Raw genomic sequence first — 22,089 nt, forward strand, 5'->3', positions numbered from 1 at the left:
TTGTCCGCAACCAGAACATTGTATAATAATAATAATAATAATAATAATAATAATGATGATGTGATATGAATAAGAATAATATATTTAATAATATACTAATATTTATATATAATCTAATGTAACATAATCTATATAAATGTAATGTTCGTTCGTGCTACCATCAGAACTCCAAAACCACTGGGGGAATCGACACCAAATTTGGACACAAGACACCTAACAAACCTCCACTCAAAAAATTTGATTTTGTCATTTGGGAATTGTCGTTGCTGGGATTTATAGTTTACCTACAATCAAAGAGCATTCTGAACTCCACCAATGATGGAATTGGGCCAAACTTAGCACACAGGGCTCCCATGACCAACAGAAAAAACTGGAAGGGTTTGGTGGGCATTGACCTTGAGTTTGGGAATTATAGTTCACCCACATCCAGAGAGCACTGTGGACTCAAACAATGATGGAGATGGACCAAACTTGGCACGAATATTCCATATGCCCAAATATGAACACAGATGGAATTTAAGGGAAATAGACGTTGACATTTGGGAGTTGAGGGGCTTCAGCCCCCCCCCCCCCCCGGAAATTTTCATGGTGGTTCGCGAAAAGGCCTTACTGGTGCATTATTTAAACTGTTATGTTTGTTCATATCATGATCTGATCACCATACTCAATATATCCCATATGCATGGGGGTATTGGGGTAATGATACAAAAGGTTTGCTAGGCTAGACCCTCTTTCACTCAGACTCAGCCCCCACCGAAACTCACCCCCCCCCCGAAACTCCCCCTGAAAAAAAATCAGCCCCCCCCCCCCCCAAATGAAATCCTGGCTATGGGTCTGATCTGGACCAAACTTGGCACGGATATTCCATATGCCCAAATATAAACAGAGATGGAGTTTAAGGGAAATAGACCTTGACATTTGGGAGTTGTAGTTGCTGGGATTTATAGTTCACCTACAATCAAAGAGCATTCTGAACTCCACCAATGATGGAATGGAACCAGACATGGCATACAGGACTTCCATGACGAACGGAACACACTGGAAGGGTTTGGTGGGCATTGACCTTGAGTTTGGGAGCTGTAGTTCACCTACATCCAGAGAGCACTGTGGACTCAAACAATGATGGATCTGGACCAAACTTGACACAAATATTCCATATGCCCAAATATGAACACAGATGGAGTTTGGAGGAAATAGACCTTGACATTTGGGATTTGTACTTACTGGGATATATAGTTCACCTACAATCAAAGAGCATTCTGAACCCCACAAATGACAGAAATGGGGCAAACTTCCCACACAGAACCCCCATTACCCACAGAAAATACTTAAGGCCATCCAGTCCAACTCTCTTTACCAGGGCAAGAAAATGTAATCATAGCCCTCCTGACAAAGAGCCATCCAGTCATAAATATAGATAGATAGATCTGATTCGCTCTCACACACACAGATATAATATCACAGATTTGAAAGAGACCCTTAAAGAAGGACTATGATATGTTGCATATTCCAGAGTAGGCAAACCAGACACTCTCCACATCAACACTGACAAAGAAACAAGAAGAAATACTGTTTACTCACAAGCAGAAAGGAATTACATATATTAGAAACCAACACTTTCTCATTACGTTATTTTCCAGATCACCAGGCTGGGCCACAGCAACGCGTGGCAGGGGACAGCTAGTAATATAATATAATATTTAATAATATAATATAATAATATATTCCATGAGGTCACAAAGAGTCGGAAGCGACTGAATGAATGAAGAACAACAACAAAATAATAAAATATTTAATACATACATACATGTATTATGTTGCAGGGTGAACTAACTCCCATGAGGGTGGGTTAGTCCTCCCCCCCCCCCCCCCCCGCAAACTCTTCCATAATGTTCAGTTGGTTGGTCACCAGGGTTCTGTGTGCCATTTTGGTTCAGATCTGTCATTGATGAGGTTCAGAGTGCTCTGGGTGCGGAGTGAACTACAACTCCCATGTGGGTAGGTTGGTGCCCCGCAAACACCTCCAGTATGTTCAGTTGGTCAAAAGGGTTCTGTGTTCAAACTTTTGTCCAGATTCGTCATTGATGGGGTTCCAAGTGCTCTGAATACTTTGTGAACTACAACTCCCAGATGGGTGGGTCAGTTCCCCAAACCCCTCCAGTATGTTCTGAGGGTTTTGTGTCCCAAGTTTGGTCCACACCTGTCATTCGTGGAGGTTGCAGTGGTCTCTGGAAGTGAGTGAAGGTGCTGCAAATTCCTTTGTCTGTGGTCCATCCTCCCCCAACCCTCATTAGGACAGAAAGTGCATCATAGGGAGTCTGTGTGCCAAACTTGCTCCAGGCACATCATTCGTTTGGGTCGCAGTGGTTTCTGGAAGTGAGTGAAGATACTGCAATGCCCATCATCCCTGGTTCATCCCCTCCCAAAACTCACCAAGATGTAAAGTACATCATGGAGAGTCTGTGTGGCAAGTTTGGTCCAAGTCTGTCATTCGTGAGGGTCTCAGTAATCTCTGGATATGGATGAAGGTACTGCAAATCCCATCATTCATGGTTCATCCTCCCCCAAACTGCACCAGGACATATAGTGGGTCATGGGGGTGGGGTCTGTGGAGCAAGTTTGGTCCAGGTCCATCATTTGTGGGGGCTACAGTATTATTATTATTATTATTATTATTATTATTATTATTATTATTATTATTATTTTGTATTCCACCATAATCTCCCCAAGGGGACTCAGGGCGGATTTTAGCATAACAATGCAGTGGTCCCTGGAAGTGAGTGAAAATACTGCAAGTCCCATCATCTGTGGCAAGTTTGGCTCAGATCCATCGTTGGTTGGGTTCACAGTGTTTGGGGAGGACATGGGCAGCGTTTGGGTGACATGTTCATGGTGCTCGCTCTAACCTGCAATGTCAGTGGAGGGAGTGTCTTTGGTGGCTTCTCAGCACTTGCCACTATAGCCTTTTGTGGAGGCAGGAGGCTGTCAGTGTAAGTGGATACACATTTTCGCTTTTATTATGTGTATAGATAATAATGTAACATTTAATATAATAAAATATTATAATATAATACCATCTCTATCTATCCCTTTATTGATCCAGCTATCTGTCAGGACCTGAAGGTAGACCTCTCTTAGGTCCATCACTCTAGCTATTATCTTTCTCTCTATCTCTCTATCTCTCTATCTATGACAATAAAAAATCAGGGATATTGCTCTAGATGTCATTTGAGGGTCACTTCCATCTATCCATGTATCTTATCTATCTATGATAATAAGTTCAGAGAGATTGGTTTAAGATGACTTTTGGGGTCCATTCCATCTATCTCTTCATCCATCTCTCAATCTATGTTTGTATTGGGACCTGAAGGTAGGCCTCTCTTAGGTCTATCATGCTATCATCTATTTATCCATCCATCCATCCATCCATCTAATCCATCTATGTATGTATTAGAACCTGAAGGTAGGCCTCTCTTAGGTCCATCGCTCTATCATCTATCTATCTATCTATCCATCCATCCATCCATCCATCCATCCATCCATCCATATCTGTATTAGAGCCTGAAGGTAGGCCTCTCTTAGGCCCATCACTCTATCACCTATTCATCCATCCATCTATCCATCTATGTATGAGAACCTGAAGGTAGGCCCCTCTTGGGCTCATCACTCTATCATCTATCTATCTATCTATCTATCTATCTATCTATCTATCTATCCATCCATCCATCCATCCATCTATCTCTCTATCTATCTATCTATCTATTCATCCAGCCATCTGTCCATCTATATATGTATTAGAATCTGAAGGTAGGCCTATCACTCTCTCTCTCTCTCTATGCATCTATCTATCTATCTATCTATCTATCTATCTATCTATCATCTATCAGGACCTGAAAGTAGGCCTCTCTTAGATCTATCACTCTATCATCTGTCTAACCCTAGTCCATCCCACGTACTATCTACTCCATACCAAGGTCATCTACTCCATTGAGTCCATTCAAAGCAGAACTAGAGGCCATCTAGACCATTTTCCTCAGTTTGGATTCCTTCTGTTATTATCCCACCCGGAGCCAATAACCTTTAACCCCATCTCTTCACCCATCTAAAGAGTCATCGACTCCATCTAATGAGGCATTGGGCCCCTCTAAAGGGCATATACAATGAGTCTATCTAATGGGTCATTGAGCCATCCAAAGGGTCATCTATTCCATTGAGTTTATCTAATGGGTCATTGAGTCCATCTAAAAGGTAATGCAGGCCATCCAAAGGGTCATGAGTCCATCCACAGGGTCATCTACTCCATTGAGTCCATCCAAAGGGTCATCTACTTCATCCAAAGGGTCATCATTAAGCACATCCAGAGGGCCATCTGCTCCATCCAAAGAGTCATTGAACCCATCCAAAGGGCCTTCTAGTCCATTGAGTCAAACTAATGGGTCATTGAGCCCATACAAAGGACCATCTAGTCCATTGAGTCTATCTAATGTGTCATATAGTTAATCTAAAGGATCATCCAATCCACCCAGAGGGTCCTCTACTCCATCCAATCCATCCAAAAGGCCATCTATTCTGTAGAGTCCATCTAAAAGGTTATCTAGTCTGTACCATGGTCATCTACTCCATTGAGTCCATCCAAAGGGCCATCTAGTCCATTGAGTCCACCGAAAGGGTCATTTACTCCATTGAGTCCATTCAAAAGGTCAACTAGAAGCCATCTAGACCCTTCTCCTCAGTTTGGATCCCTTCTGTTATTATCCCAACAGGTGCTGATAAACTGTCCCCATCATGGAGTCGGCCAACTTGGGGGATACTCCCGACGCGTCCGAGGATGTGGCCCAGGCAAATGATTCCTTCCCTCTGTCTTCATTGGCCAACCTTTTTGAGACCGAGGAAGCCGAGGTGTCCGCTTCTTCTTCATCACCTCCGTCTTCGTCAAAAGGAGACGGGAAGCAGAACCTGCGTGCACGGTTCCAGGGGGCCTTCTGGAAGGGCGTTCCTGGCCTGGAGACGACCCTCTATGACTCGACGGTGGCCCCAGCCCCCAAGAAGGCCCCCATGGACTCCCTCTTTGACTATGGCACCCAGAGGCACCTGCCCAATGACAGCAAGTGGAGGCGGAAGAGGTTGGGCCTCGAGTAAGTACAAGGGTCCCCCAGAGGGCAACCAGATAGGCCTCCCTTTATGGAACCTGGAGCCATTAGAGGCCTACCTTCAGTTTCTGATAGATAGCTGGATATATATATATATATATAGAGAGAGAGAGAGAGAGAGAGAGTGAGAGAGAATAGAGTGATGGACCTAAGAAAGGCTTACCTTCGGGTCCCGATAGAGACACAGACAGAAAGACAGACAGACAGATAGATACAAAGATGGCTGGCTGGCTGGATGGATGGATGGATAGATAGATAGATGATAGATAGATACAAAGATAGATAGAGAGATAGATAGATAGAGTTAGAGTGATGGTCCCGATAGACCAGGCGTCCTCAAACTAAGGCCCGGAACCAGGATACAGCCCTCCAGGGTCATTTACCCGGCCCTCACTCAGGGTCAACCTAAGTCTGAAACAACTTGAAGGCACACAACAACAATCCTATCTCATCAGCCAAAAGCAGACCGCACTTCCCATTGATATACTAATAAGTTTATATTTGTTAAAATTGTTCTTAATTTTAATTATTGTATTGTTTTAAAGTTTTTTTCACTACAAATAAGATATATGCAGTGTGCATAGGAATTCATTCATATTTTTTTCAAATTATAATCCAGCCCTCCAACAGTTTGAGGGACTGTGACCTGGCTCTCTGTTTAAAAAGTTTGAGGATCCCTGCGGTGGATAGATGATTGATAGATAGATAGATAGATAGATAGATAGATAGATAGATAGATAGAAAGATAGATACATACATAGATACATAGATAGATCGATATTGGGACCTGAGGTAGGCCTCTCTGAGGTCCATCACTCTATCATCTATCTATCTCTCCATCTGTCTATCTGTTCTTCTGTCTCTTCGTCTATGCATCTATCTATATGCATCTATCTATTTAGCTATCTATCTATCTATCTATCTATCTATCTATCTATTTGCCCCCCCCCTCTCAATATATATTTATATATCGGGACCTGAAGGTAGACTTCTGTTAGCTCCATCACTCTATCATCTCTGTCTGTCTATCTATCTATCTATCTATCTATCTATTGGGACCTGAAGGTAGGTCTCTCTTAGGTTCATCACTCTCTCACTATCTATCTATCTATCTATCTATCTATCTATCTATCTATCTATCGGGACCTGCAGGTAGACCTCTCTTAGGTCAATCACTCTCTATCTATCTATCTATCTATCTATCTATCTATCTATCTATCTATCTATTTATCTATCTATCTATCTATCTATCTATTGGGACCTGAAGATAGGCCTCTCTTAGGTTCATCACTCTCTCACTATCTATCTATCTATCTATCTATCGGGACCTGAAGATAGGCCTCCCTTAGGTCCATTACTATCTATCTATCTATCTATCTATCTATCTATCGGGATCTGAAGGTAGGCCTCTCTTAGGTCCATCACTCTATCATCTATCTATCTATCTATCTATCTATCTATCTATCTATCCATCTCTTTGTCTATCTATGATAATAGTAAGATCAGGAAGATTGGTCTAGATTGTTGGGCGAGCGGGCTTAATAAGAAAAGACCCTCCTCATAAATGCACAGCAGAGTAACTTATCAGCAGCATGACACAGCACCAATAGCCCAAAGTGATAAAAAGAAAAAATCCTTGTTAATATTTAATATTTCTGACATTGATGACCTTTAGAGGTCCCTCTCATTATTATTATTATTATTATTATTATTATTATTATTATTATTTTGAGGCTGGATGGCCTTTGGAGGTCCCTTCAGAGCTTTCTGAACCTATGGAGCCTTCTATTCTGGGCTTCTTCGTTCCTCTTTTTCGTTCCCTTCTTCTGGCAAAAGGTGGAAGCATTTCCTGAAAAGAAGACCTGAAAGGGGCCATTCATTCATTTATTACATTCGTTTCTTCATTCCTTCCATTCGTGACTCACCTCTGGGAACAGAAAGTGATTAGTTTCAAACATTTCATTAAAAAGAAATTCCTCCTGATATATTTTTCACATATACATGTAGTGTGAATCATGATATATGACCATGATATATTATTTTATTTTATATATATATATATTATTTGCATCATTCTATATTTGTATTTTAGGGTTTATCTATCTAATTTTATCTATTATTTTTATTCCCTATTTTTATTTTATTTGTAGTATTATATATTATATATTGATATTTAAAGTGTGTGTGTATATATATATATATATATATATATTATTTATTTTTTATTTGTATTATATATTTGTATTTTAGGTTACACACACAACATACACACACTTTATTTTTATGGTATTTTAAAATTTTTATTTCTTGTTATTATATATTTGTAGTTTAGGTTTCTAATATTTTTAAAATTTAATTTTAGATATTATTTTATTGATATTTATTTTATAATTTTATTATAGAATCATAGAATCATAGAGCTGGAAGAGACTTCATGGGCCATCTAGTCCAACCCCCTGCCAAGAAGCAGGAAAATCACAATCAAAGCACCCCTGACAGATGGCCATCCAGCCTCTGCTTAAAGAAGGAGCCTCCACCACACTCTGAGCAGAGAGTTCCACTGCTGAACAGCTCTCACTGTCAGGAAGTTCTTCCTAATGTTCAGATGGAATCTTCTTTCTTGTAGTTTGAAGCCATTGTTCCACATCCTAGTCTCCAGGGCAGCAGAAAACAAGCTTGCTCCCTCCTCCCTATGACATCCCCTATTGCCTCCTTGTTCTTCCTTTTTCTACTGACGTAAGCAAAGAAGCCCTTTTTATTGTTTTTAATGTCCCTGGCAAACCTGAGCTTATTTTGCGTTTTAGCCTTGCAAACCTTTCCCCTACAGGAGTTGGTTATTCGTTTGAATTCTTCTTTGGTGATTTCTCCCTTTTTCCACTTCTTGTGCATGTCTCTTTTGAGTCTTAGTCCAGTTAGAAGTTCTTTGGACATCCATTCTGGCTTCCCTGAAGTCTCTGATTTTTCTCTTTCTTTGCACTGTTTGCAATTGCTCTTTGAGCATTTCACTCTTGAAAAACTCCCATCCGTCCCTAACTTTCTTGTTTTTTAGTATCGCTGCCCACGGAATGCCACTCAATATTTCCTTCATTTTTTGGGTCAGCTCTCCTAAAGTCCAAAATGTGGGTTTGACTTGTCTAAGTTTCAGCTTTCCTTCGTATCACAAAATGCAGGAGCACGTGGTCATTTGCCCCTAAGGATCTAACCACTTCAACTGCATCGATCAGGTCCTCTGCATTTGTTAGGATGAAATTGACAGTAGCCGATCCTCTTGTTGCATCTTCTACCTTGTGGACCATAAAATTGTCTGCAAGGCAAGTGAGGAATTTGTTGGACTTTGTACTCTTGGCCAAGTTTTCCAGCAAATATCGGGATAGTTGAAATAGCTCATGACTACTGTATCTCTTCTTTGTGCCTGTTGAGTTTTTTTTATCCTGGGTCAGAGGTCTGTAGCAGATGCCTACAGTGAGATATTTTTGAATCCCCGTTCCCTTGATTCGTATCCAGATGCTTTCAAGCTGGTTTCCTGGATTGCAGTCTTGCATCTCTTCTGCAGCATAATAGTTTTTGACATATAAGGCTACTCCAACTCCTCTCCACTTTGTTCTGTTTCTGTGAAAGAGGTTATAGCCCTCAATGTCTACATTCCAGTGATAAGAGTCATCCCACCAGGTTTCAGTGATGCCTATGAAATCATAAGTGTGGTGTTGTTCTAGAAGTTGGAGTTTGTCTTGTTTATTTCCCATGCTCTGTGCATTAGTGTAAAGACATGTGAGCCCCTGAAATCTACCCCTGAGCTTTTTATTTGGGATTATTGTGTTTTCGGTACTTTGTCCTTCTTGTGTTAGTGCAACCTTTGTTTAGCCTTTTGGCAGTTCCTTGACATGGTGGGTAAAGTACGGTTTGCAAGGCTGTTGTCCCTCTTCCCTTGGATGACCATCTGTTGGGGGTTCTTTCAGTGCGATTTTCCTGCTTCTTGGCAGGGGGTTGGACTGGGTGGCCCACAAGGTCTCTTCCAACTCTATGATTATATGATTCTAAGGTGCTCTCCGGATGCAGGGTGAACTACAACTCCCAGGATTTAAGGTCAATCATCCCAAAACTCTGCCTGTATTCACAGTTGGCCATGTTGGGTGTGTGTGCCAAGTTTGGTCCAGATCCAAAGTCGGTTAGGTTCAGTGGATAAGTAAGACGTCTCTGAAGTGTATAAGTATGAAGGTCAATCCCACAAACCCCTCCAGTATGTTTTGTCGGTCATGGAGGATCTGTGTTGAAAGTTTGGTCCAGGCCCGTCATTCGTGGAGGTTGCAATGTTCTCTGGAAGTGGGTGACGGTACTGCAAATTCCATAATCTGTGGTACATCTTCCCCCAACGCTCACCAGGACATAAAATGTGCCATAGGGAGTCTGTGTGTCAAATGTGGTCCTTACTTACTTTACTTAGGCGATCCCTCGCTTTCTGAGCATGATTGCCTTCCTATATTCTTGTGCGTCCGTATGTGGCTGTGGAGCCCTATTCTTGCTCTGCATCTTCTTCTGCAATGAGGGCATTGGTTTCCAGGTGGAAGGCGGTCTCGGTCGGGGTTGGCTTGACGCGCCTTCCTCTTGGCACTCTTCTCTCTTTTGCCCTTCATTCGTGCCTCTTCAAATTCTGCAGCACTGCTGGTCACAGCTGACCTCCAGCTGGAGCGCTCAAGGGCCAGGGCTTCCCAGTTCTCAGTGTCTATGCCAGAGTTTTTAAGGTTGGCTTTGAGCCCATCTTTAAATCTCTTTTCCTGTCCACCAACGTTCTGTTTTCCATTCTTGAGTTCGGAGTAGAGCAACTGCTTTGGGAGACGGTGGTCGGGCATCTGGACAAAGTGGCCAGTCCAGCGGAGTTGGTGGTGGAGAACCATTACTTCAATGCTGGTGGTCTTTGCTTCTTACAGCATGCTGACGTTTGTCCGCCTGTCTTCCCAAGAGATTTGCAGGATTTTCTGGAGGCAGCGCTGATGGAATCGTTCCAGGAGTTGCATGTGACGTCTGTAGACAGTCCACGTCTCACAGGCATATAGCAGGGTTGGGAGGACAATAGCTCTATAAACAAGCACCTTGGTATCCCTATGGATGTCCCGGTCCTCAAACACTCTCTGCTTCATTCGGAAAAATGCTGCGCTCGCAGAGCTCAGGCATTGTATTTCGTTGTTGATGTTGACTTTGGCGGAGAGGTGGCTGCCAAGGTAGTGGAAATGATCAACATTTTCTAATGTTACACCATTAAGCTGTATCGCTGGCATTGGAGAGGGGTTGGCTGGTGACTGCTGGAACAGCACTTTGGTTTTTTCAGTGTTCAATTACAGGTCGAGCTTCTCGTATGCTTCTGCAAAGGTGTTTAGAGTGGCTTGTAGATCTTCTTCTGAATGCGCACAGACGACGTTGTCATCAGCATACTGGAGTTCTATAACAGATGTTGTTGTAACCTTGGGTTTGGTTTTCAGTCTGCTGAGGTTGAATAGCTTGTGGTCCAGATCCCGGGTTAGCAGTAGTCTCTGGATGTGGGTGAAGGTAGTGCAAATCCCATCATCTGTGGTCCATCCTCCCCCAAATTGCGCAAGGATGTAAAGTGCATCAAGGGGAGGGTGTGCACTAAGTTTGGTCAGGATGCATTGTTCAGGGGAGTTGCAGTGGTTTCTGGAAGTGAGTGAAGGTACTGTAGTTCCGATCATCCATTGTCCATCATCTCCCAAAACTCACCAGGAAGTAAAATGGGTCATGAAGAGTCAGTGTGCCAAGTGTGGTCAAGGTCCGTCATTCATGGAGGTCGCAGTAGTCTCTGGAAGTGGGTGAAGGTACTACTCATGGTGGGCTCTGTGCGCCAAGTTTAGTTGAGGTCTGTCATTCGTGGGGGTTGTAGCAGTCTCTGGAAGTGAATAAAGGTACTGCAAATCCCATCATCCATGGTCCACCTTCCCCCAAATCACACAAGGATGTAAAGTGTGTGTGGGGGTATCAATGCCCAGAGTGGTCTAGATCCATCATTGGTTGGGTTCATAGTGCTCTCTGAATGTAGGTAAACTACAACTTTATAAATCATGGTCATCCCCCCCCCCACCCCAAAGGTGGTCATGGGGGTTCTGTGTGCTGTGTCAGTGCTGTGTCTTGATGCAGGGTGAACTACAACTTCCATCATTTGGAGTGAGTGCCCCAACCCCCTCCAGTATGTTTAATTGATCAATTCTGCTCTGTTTGCTTTGTGCCATAGGAAAGGGTAGGAAAGCGTTAAGAGAAAGGAAGTGGGTAGGAGTTGCATCCCAGATCAGGAAACGAGACCATAAGATCAAATCCACCACATGGGACTGTAGGAAAAGCAATCCTTTTTTATTGATGAAAAATTGGTTACAAAAGAAAGGCAAATGCAAAGTCAAAAAGCCACAATGGAAACACAGCAGTCAGGAAAATCTCTGAGCTTGAGCAAAATTTCAAAAGACCATAATACAAAAACCAGGAACCTGTTAGCATCTCACTAACCATGTACTTGAAAACTAGAAGCCTCTGGGATTACCGGCCATGGAACACAGGAATTCTGCCAAGGCTCAGCCTCAGTCCAAAACATTGCTTGATCTAACGAGACATCCGGAAGGAGGCCCCTTAAACCAAAGAAACTATTCCTTGAAACGCCCCTTGACTTTGAAGCCTGGGCCTGTCTCTCCTGTAATCTATTTGACCTTCGTAGAAACTGTGAATCACTCCTGTTTCTAGCTATCTGTTCCCTTCGGTCCTCATTAAAAAACCCAGGTGTGATTTCCTCTGGAGAGCTATCACGGCTGGATTCCAAAACATTTTCATCAGGCTGTTCAGTTTCACTTTCCTCGCCACTGACCTCAGCATCAACAACAGTTTCAACACTATCAGGGAGAGATACATGTTCAGTGGCTTGCTCAGTTGGAAATACAATCAGACAATCAGGTTCACACAGAGATTGGGGCTCAGGTTCACACTATTTGCATGAACCCCAACAGTAGGGTCATGCAAATTCCACACCAATGGAGAGAAAAAGGAACAGTGGGATGTGGCGCTCATTAGAACTTGCAATGTCATTGGAAGGAGGGCCTGTGGTGGCTCCTCAGCACTGGGTTATAGCTGTTTGTGGAGGTAGGTGGCTGTCTGTGTAAGTGGACACCCTTACTACATACACACATACAGATCTTCACTTTTATTATGTGTATAGATACCTTCTTTATTGTGTCTCTCTCCTGCCACTCCACAGGAAGAAGAAGGGCCCAGCCCCATCCCCACCCCCTCTAGTCCTTAAAGTCTTCACGCGGCCTTTGCTCTTTGATATTGTGTCACGGGGCTGTGTGGATGACCTCGATGGCTTGCTGACCTTCCTCTTGGCCAACAAGAAGCGCCTCACCGACGAGGAGTTCCGGGGTCAGTCTACATTACCTCTATATTATTTACTCAATATAAATAATACACTTGATTTATATTCTGTCCTTCTCCTCTAAAGGAATCAGAGTGGATTACAGCATTTTACATACATAGGCAAACATTCAGTGCCTTTACAGTCATATATAATGAGACACACAGGCACAAACAAAGAAAGAGGCCTCTCCTTTCATTTCTGGCTCATCTCTGGCTCTGGGGGAGATGTTCTTCTCCATTTCCAAGCCAAGGATCCTGCATTGCCACCTCCTGGTTGTGTGGTCGGCATAACTACTTGGATCATCTATTTGCCTTTTCCAGCCAGAGCTGTAGCTATTTATTTATTCACATTTGCATGTTTTTGAACTGCTAGGTTGGCAGGAGCTGCGACCAACAGCGGACGCTCACCCTGTCCCGTGGCTTTGAACTGAAAACCTTCAGGTCAGCAGTTCAGTAGCTCAAGATTTTAACCCAGGCATGGGCATACCCAGGCCTGCAGGCCGGATGTGGCCCTTTGGGGTCTCATGTTCAGCCCCATCTGTCTCAGCCCTCCTCTCAGCCAATATCCCAAGGCTGAGAGGAGGGCTGAGGAAAAACATGGAGCTCATGCCAGTCACATTCCTCCTCCTCCTCTTCTCTGCCTGGGAAAAATGGGAACCAGCCATCTCCCCAGATGAAGAAGAAAGTGGAGGGGAAGGCAGGCTACTGCTGTAGAGATCTCTGGCAACAGCGTCTCCTGTCCTCCTCTTCTCCACTTGGGAAAGTGGTGAGCAACAGTCTCCCCAGATGGAGAAGAGTGGGGGGGGGGGGGGGAGGCAGGCCACTGCCGTAGAGATTTCTGGCAACAGCGTCTCCTCTCCTCCTCCTCTTCTCCGCCTGGGAAAGTGGCGAGCAACCGTATCCCCAGGTGAAGAATGTGGAGAAGAAGGCGGGCCACTGCCGTAGAGATCTCTGGCAACAGCGTCTCTTCTCCTCCTTCTCTTCTCCGCCTGGGAAAGTGGCGAGCAACTGTCTCCCCAGGTGAAGAGTGTGGAAGAGTAGCAGGCCACTGCCGTAGAGATCTCTGGCAAAGCGTCTCCTCTCCTCCTCTTCTCCGCCTGGGAAAGAGATGAGCAGCCCTCTCCCCAGGTGGAGAAGAGTGTGGAGAAGAAGGCAGGCCACTGCCGTAGAGATCTCTGGCAACAGCGTCTCCTCTCCTACTCCTCTTCTCCGCCTGGGAAAGTGGCGAGCAGCAGTCTCCCCAGATAGATAAGAGTGTGGAAGACAGGCTGTTGCCGTAGGGATCTCCAGCAACAGCGTTTCCTCTTCTCCTCTTCTCCGCCTGGGAAAGTGGCAAACAGAAGTTTCAGCAGAAGAGAAGAGTGTGGACGGAGAGCCAGGCTGCTGCCGTAGAGATCTCCGGCAACAGCCTGTCTCCTCTCCTCCTTTCAACCTGGCGGATCACAGATCACATACATGGCAGACATTCAATGCCATTAATACACTAAGACAGACAGTTGTACATAGATAGAGACTTTCCCATCTTCGGTATCTTGGAGGCTTGTGCTCAGTTACAGCCACAGGGAGATGGTGCTGTTGCTCCACTTTCCCTGCTGAAGAACTTTGTTCGTCAACTTCCTCCTTGATCAAATTGCTGGCATTTTTTCTGGCATTTCCTTATAGGTGCCTAGGCTAAAGGCCAGGAGTCACCCTGACCCAGGCTTCAAACGGTTAATAATAATATTATAAACAAAATTTATTTATTTATTTATTATATCCTGCTTTATTTATCGGACCCCCGGTGGCGTAGCAGGTTAAACAGCTGAGCTGCTGAACTTGCTGACCGAAATGTTGGCGGTTTGAATCCAGGGAGCAACATTACCGCCCCACCCCCCACCTTGTGGCATGAACCAAGCACAACCCCCAAGATGCTGAGGATGGGAAATGCCTATATACCTCTATGTTGTCTGTCTTGTGATTGGATAACCAGCATTGAATGTTTGCCACGTACATGTTCAGTGATCTTCCCAAAGTCTCCTTCATTGTGAGAAGGGCGGAATATAAATACTGTAAATAAATATATTATGTTATTATTTTTTTCTATTAGTATAGTATTAGAATAGTACATTAGTAGTATATATTCTATTGTATTATTAATATTATATTGTATTACGTTGATGTTATTAATATTATATGTATATACAATATATTATATTACTAGCATAGCACAGTATTAGTATTATATATTATTATATTGTACTATACTACTATACTGCAATATTATTAGTACTGTTATATGTAATATTGCTGCTGAACCTGGCGCCAAAGGGCAATGGAATGAATGGCTTGCCATAGAAGGCTATGAGCTTGCAATATAACACCGAACACTAGGTGGTGGCAAAGAGCAATACAATTAATTTGCATGCAATAGAAGACTATGAGCTTGCAATATAAGATTGAACACTAGGTGGCACCAAAGGGCAATGGAATGAATGGCTACCCATAGAAGACTATTAGCTTGCAATATAGGACTGAACACTAGGTGTCGCCAAAGGGCAATGAAATGAATAGCATGTAATAGAAGACTATGAAATAGCAATATAGGACTGAACACCAGGTGTCACCAAAGAGGAGTGCAATGAATAGCATGCAATAGAAGACTATGAATTTGCAATATACTATATGTCATCAAAGGGCAATGCAATTATTTATCTAAATAATCCCAGAGCCGTCAACGGGGAAGACGTGCCTCCCGAAGGCGCTACTGAACCTGCAGCCGAATGGGAGGAACGACACCATCCCAGTCTTGCTGGACATTGCCGAAAAGACCGGGAACCGTGCAGAATTCATCAACGCACCCTTCCGTGATGTCTACTACCGGGGTGAGAAATAGAGGGCTTTAAAAATGTTTTATATCATTATTGATATATTCTATTCTGTTATTCTATTATTCTATTTATTATCATACATAAACAAAATAAAATAGAAAAAATATTATATATTATGAATAGAATAAATAGGATAGATAATATTAATAATATTATATAATGTTCATATTTATTATATTTACCTTATTTTATATTGAATATATTATATTATACTCTATTCTATTCTGTTTTATTATATTTATTATATCATTGACTTGGGTCCCTGGCGTTGCCGGGTTACTTGAAAAAGTCATTTTTTTACTTCTCCAAACTGCATAAGGTTGTGAGTGAACTGCAATCCGCATCATACCAGGTTAACCCCCTGAAACTCCATCAATACTTAATTTGTCATGTTGGGCAAGTTTGCTCTAGATGCATTATTGGTAGGATTCAGTGTGCTCTCTAGCTACAGGATGAACTACAACTCCCACCATGGCGAGTCAGTCTTGCTCAATTCCCTCCAGTAGGCTCAGTTACTCATGGTGGTTCTGTGTGCCAAGTTTGGTCTAGATCCATCATCAGTGGTGGTCTCCATGTCTCTGGAGGTAAGTGAACTACAACTTCCAGAAATGAAGGTCTGTTCTCCCCAAACCCCTCCAGGATTTTCAGTTAGTCATGGTGGTTCTGTGTGCTAAGTTTGCTCCAGGCCCATCGCTGGTGGGGTTCATAATTTCTCTAGGTGAACTACAACTCCAAATGTCAAGGTCAAACCCTCCCAAACCCTGCCAGTATTCAAATTCGGGCGTATCGAGTATGTGTACATTGTTGTTTAGGATCACAGTGAACTACAACCCCCCCAAATCAAGGTGAATTTCCTTCAAAGCCCTCCAGTACTTTTTGTTGGTCATGGGCGTTCTTTGTGCCAAGTTGGGTCCAGGTCCATCGCTGGTGGTACTCTTTGATTGCAGGTGAACTTTAAATCCCAGTACCTACTATTCCTAAATGTTAAGGGCAATTCCCCTCAGGTCCATTGTCGGTGGGTGTCACAGTGCTCTGTCTTGATGCAGGGTGAACTACAACTTCCATCATGTAGAGACAGCCCCACAACCCCCTCTAGTATGTTTAGTTGCTGATCAATTCCACTCTCAACCTCTGAGGATGCCTGCCATAGATGCAGGCGAAACGTCAGGAGAGAATGCTTCTGGAACATAGCCATACAGCCCGAGAAACTTACAGGAACCCACCAATTCCATTTTGTTTGCTGTGTACCATAGAAGAGTGTAGGAATGGGTTATGGGAGAGGCAGTGGGTAGGGTCATGCAAATTCCGCACCAATGGAGAGGGAAAGAAACACTGGGATGTCAGTGGTAGAGGAAACACATAAAATCTAGGATGGAATTGTCCCCATATGCAGGGGCAGTTCGTCCATTACGCGAAGTAAGTGGTCGCAGAACACTTTTTTTTTTGCCAGGGGCGCAGAGGCGCCTCTGTAAATGCCCCTCGACTGCCACTTGAGGAGCGCCCCCTCAGCTCACAACGGCCCTAGCAGTCTGGGGGGACCCTCAGCTTTTTTGCCTTGCTGCTGGGCGATCCTTTTCCCAAAGGGGCCGGTCCCTTAAGCCTCGCCTAGCCCCTCTCATTCATGCTCCACCCAGCCACTGAGTGCGCGAGCAGAGCCGGCGCTCAATTGTTCTCCGCGTTCGATCCCTTCCCCATGACCGGCTCCCTTTCCCGATCCCCCGGCGCTCCACCCGCCTCCTCTCCTCTCTCCAATCCGCGGGTGGGCCAAGGGGCGGAGCTGCCATGCCTGGCCCGCTTCGGGTCCGGTGGCGTGTCTGAAGACACCAGCATGCGCACCAAAAGTCACCTCTTCTCCTGACTTTCTCTTCAGCCATTGGGACCAAGAGAGAGAGAGAGAGAGTCCCTCCGGTTGGAGGTATCTCCCACCTCCGCTCCCTCCTTTGTTTTTGCACCTACCTTCAGGAAAGGTGGGCATCTCCACCTCTCTCTCTCTCTCTCTCTCTCTCAGTCCCAATGGCTGAGGAGAAAGTCAGGAGAAGACGTGACTTTTGGTGCACACGCCGGGGTCTTCAGGCACGCCTCCAGACCCAAAGCGGGCCAGGCAAGGGAGCAAATGCGGCAAGTGTAGTTACTGGGATGTATAGTTCACCTACAATCAAAGAGCATTCTGAACTCCACCAATGATGGAATTGAACCAAATATGGCACACAGAACTCCCACGACAAACAGAAAATATATATCAATGATTGGTTGGGGGGGGGGGTGGTGCCAAAATACTGTTTGCTTACCGTTGAAAATTACCTAGGGCCGCCTCTGCCCATATGAAAGCCTTCAGTTGGGTGGAGGGCAGTATAGTATTTGTGGAGGACACTGGCAGGGCTCTTGGACATGTCTATGGCGCTCACTATAACCTGCAGTGTCATTGGAGGAGGGCCATTGGTGTCTCCTGAGCAGTGGGAACTATAGCTGTTTATGGAGGCGAGCTTGTCTATGTAAGTGGACAGCCCAGCAACATATACTCATACAGATTTTCACTTTTATGTGTACAGATTTATATTTATATTGTTATTAATATATTCTATATTATTATTATTATTATATTTTTATATATTGTATTTATTATTATTATTATTTCATTATATCTTGCCTTGCTTGCCTGGGGTTAGGACAAACGGCCTTGCACATAGCCATAGAGCGTCGCTGCAAGCATTACGTGGAGCTGCTGGTGGAGAATGGAGCTGACGTCCATGCGCAGGCCAGGGGGCGCTTCTTCCAGCCCAAAAATGAGGGAGGATACTTCTACTTTGGTTAGTATCATTACTCATACGTATTATTCATCCTTATTATTATATTATATAATGTATTATAACGTATTATAATGTATTGTTTATTGTTTATTATTTTATTTAATATTTATTATAATTATAATTATATTATATTCTTCCAGTCCAAGGGAGGCTACTTCTAGTTAGGTCAGTAATAATCAATACTAATTATTATTATTATTATTATTATTATTATTATTATTAAATAAATAATAATAATAATTAATAATAATAATAATTATTATTATTATTATTGCTGCTGCTTTTGGAGAGGCCTATTCAGGTGGCCATTTTGTATAGCTGCCTTTGGAGAGGCCTATTAGGTGGCCATTTTGTATAACTGCCTTTGAAGAGGCCTTTACAGGTCTCTTATTATTATTTAAATAATAATAAGAGACCTGTAAAGGCCTCTTCAAAGGCAGCTATTCAAAATGGCTGCTTGAATAGGCTTTTCCAAAAGTAGCTGTACAAAATGGCCACGCGAATACGCCTCTCTGAAGGCAGCTATACAAAATGGCCACCTGAATAGGCCTCTCCAAAATAATAATAATAATAATAATAATAATAATATAAGCATTATTTATATCTGTCACCTTTCCTCAAAAGGACTCAGGGCAGTGCATACAAAATGGCCACCCATAAAGGCCTCTCCGAAAGCAACTATAACATAATAATAATATACTTTATCTTCCCGAGGGGACTCTGGTTGAATTACACAACACATATATGGCAAACATTCAATGCCTTTATACAATTAACAAGGACAGACAATACATAAACAGAGGTATATAGACTTTCCCATTTTTTTCCATTTCTGGAATCTGGAGGCTGTGCTCGACTCTGGCCATGGGGTGGTGCTGGCGCTTCATTTTCCATGACGTGGAGTTTTTTGTTGTTCGTAAACGTCCTCCCGATCAAGTCACCAGCATGTTCTTATGGGCATCATTTATTTATTTATTTAAAACTTTAATATCCTAATCTTCTCTACCTCCGTAGAGGGACTCAGACCGGCTTAGATCTTTTATTACCTCTTATTTATCTACTCCCCATTGCTGTTTTCGATCTGCCAGGTGGGCAGGGAGTTGGGCTGACAGCGGAAGTTCACCCTGACCCAGGCTTGAACTGCCAACCTTTCGATTGGCAGGATTTTCCACAGTTGGCAGTTTAACTTTCTTTGCCAAAGCCCGCCCATACAAAATGGCCACCTGAATAGGCCTCTCTGGTGTGGCAACTACACAAAATGGCCTCGCTGATGGCAGCTATACAAAATGACCACCCGAATAAGCCTCTCCAAAGGTAGCATCTCCCCAAAATGGCCTCCCTGGTGATACTGGTTGTTGTTATTGTGCTTACCTCTGTTTCTTGCTAGGGGAGCTGCCGCTGTCGCTGGCGGCCTGCACAAACCAGCCAGAGATTGTGTGCTACCTGACAGAGAACAGGCACAAGGCGGCTGACCTGCGGCGCCAGGATTCACGGGGCCACACCGCCCTGCATGCCCTGGTAGCTGTGGCCGACAACACACGCCCCAACACACGCTTTGTTACACGCATGTACGATCGCCTCCTGGCCAAGTCCGCCCCCCTCTGCCCACAGCAGGGCGGCCTCGAGGCAGTCCTCAACAACGAGGGCCTCTCCCCGCTAATGATGGCTGCCAAGACCGGAAAAATCGGGGTAAGAAGAACAGCCATTTTGGGGAACTTCTCAGAGGGGCCTCTCTGAAAGCAGCAGCTGCACAAAATGGCTACCTTCCTGCTTATTCCTTCACAATGCAGATCTTCCAGCACATCATCCGTCGGGAGATCCAGGAGGAAGGGGCGCGGCACCTCTCCAGGAAGTTCAAGGACTGGGCGTACGGCCCTGTCTACTCATCGCTCTATGACCTCTCCTCCATTGACACCTGCGGGGAGGAAGTCTCTGTCCTTGAGATCCTCGTCTACAACAGCAATGTTGAGGTACACCTCTCTAGAGATCCTCCCAGCACAAACTCTATGGTTATGAACATGGAAGATCTAGAAAATTCCTAGAGAGGTATACTTATCTAGGTATTCTCTTAACGGTAGGCTGTCTAGGAATTTATAATAGATGCAACTCTATAGAAACTTGCCAGCAAAATTTTATGGTTACTTCCAGCACAAAAATAGCATAGAGTTGCCTGGGGGACCTAGGAAATTCTTACCTAGGAAGTTATGATAAATTCTCTAGGAATTTATCACTGTGACTCTATGGAAGAAAGTGAGCCATATAGTGTTTGCATGGAAGTTACTGGACAACTTAGAGAATTCCTATAGAAATGTCTTTTCTAGGGATATTTTCACCCGCCGGCACTGATTACTATAGGTTTGTATAGAACCTAGAAAATTCTTAGAAAGAACACATCTGTGGGAATTTGCCAGTGCAAACACTCATACTATAGAGTCACCATACAAAATTCGTATAAATTAAGCCTCTCTAGGAATTTGAAACTGCTACTCTGTGGTGGCTTCTAAGAAAAGTATACCATAGAGTCAACTGTAGGACATAGAAGATGCCTACCACTCTAGGAATTCAACAGTGGGACTCTATGGTCGTGGGAATATACCATAGATTTGCCTGAAGGCCCTAGAAACTTTCTAGATGGGTTTCCTCTCTAGGAGTTTGCCACTATATCTCTTTGGAAGAAAGAATGAAGAACCCAAACAATTCTTAGTGGGACCTGGAAAGTTCCTAAAGGGGAGCAATTTGGATTCATGACTTCCTGATGGTGGAAGCATACCATAGAGTTGTTTGGAGGACCCATATAATTCCTAGAGGGGACCGATTTGACCACTCGATTCTTTGCTAGGGTAGTGGAAGCATACCATAGAGTTGCATGGAGGACCCATATAATTCCTAGAGGGGACTGATTTGGCTACTCTATGATAGTAGAAGCCTACTATAGAGTTGCCTGGAGAACCCAGAAAATTTTCTAGAGTGGGCCTATTTTGTCCAATTTGGCTAAGATGGTGGTGAACCCCATGGAAAGGGGGTGCTTCCGGTTGGGGAATACAATAGAGTACACTGTCACTCCTGTCCAGAACCGTCATGAGATGCTCGCGGTGGAGCCCATCAACGAGCTCCTGCGGGACAAGTGGCGCAAGTTTGGGGCAGCTTCCTTCTATATCAGCGTCGTCTCCTATCTCAGCGCCATGGTCATTTTTACCCTCGTCTCCTACTACCGCCCCATGGAGGGAACCGTAAGTTATCACCTTATTTATTATTATTATTATTATTATTATTATTATTATCTAAATGCATAATAATTTTTCCCTGTTTAAAATTTATTCTTTCAAAAATATTTAATTATTTAGTTCAATTATTCAATTATTTAAATTCAATGATTTGATTTAGTTTATGAAACTTAATTATTTAATTATTTAAATTCACTTACTTTAGATTATTTAAAATGTATTGCAGAGTACTGTTATTAACTAAATATTTTAATTTCATTACTCGATGACTTGAATTTAATTTTTATTTTCATTGAAATTTTATCATTTCAGCTAATTATTGTAATTTAATTCCTTGAATTTAATTATTTAATTAAGTGATTTAATGGAATTGTTTAAAATTAATTATTTAATATAATTACTTATATTTAATTATGTAGTTATGTGATTATTTAATTGTTTACATTTAATTATTATTTAAATTTATTTATTATTTAAAGTCAATTGTTTACATTTAATTATTTAATTTAATTATCTACACTAATTTTTTAAAAATAATTTGGACTAAAATCCATAATGGATACGCCATTTTTCTAGCTTGTGTCCAGACCTTCCTAGATGGGACCATGTGTTTTCCACCCAGAATGTGTCTTATTCTGGG

The 22,089-nt window shown here is 43.2% G+C and overlaps 1 protein-coding gene across 1 annotated transcript in view; it reads left to right on the plus strand.

Annotated features, from left to right (window-relative positions):
* The window catches only part of TRPV4 (transient receptor potential cation channel subfamily V member 4), a 41,141-nt gene that overhangs the window by 5,850 nt on the left and 13,202 nt on the right, over positions 1-22,089 (plus strand). The window contains exons 2-8 of the mRNA XM_067473605.1: positions 4,764-5,135; positions 12,394-12,557; positions 15,257-15,412; positions 18,085-18,225; positions 19,613-19,914; positions 20,016-20,195; positions 21,297-21,455. Coding sequence (XP_067329706.1) covers positions 4,786-5,135; positions 12,394-12,557; positions 15,257-15,412; positions 18,085-18,225; positions 19,613-19,914; positions 20,016-20,195; positions 21,297-21,455 — 1,452 coding nt within the window. The 5' untranslated portion in view covers positions 4,764-4,785. The remainder of the gene's footprint in view (positions 1-4,763; positions 5,136-12,393; positions 12,558-15,256; positions 15,413-18,084; positions 18,226-19,612; positions 19,915-20,015; positions 20,196-21,296; positions 21,456-22,089) is intronic.

This window comes from Anolis sagrei, chromosome X (assembly GCF_037176765.1).
Source record: "Anolis sagrei isolate rAnoSag1 chromosome X, rAnoSag1.mat, whole genome shotgun sequence".
Classification (NCBI taxonomy): domain Eukaryota; kingdom Metazoa; phylum Chordata; class Lepidosauria; order Squamata; family Dactyloidae; genus Anolis; species Anolis sagrei.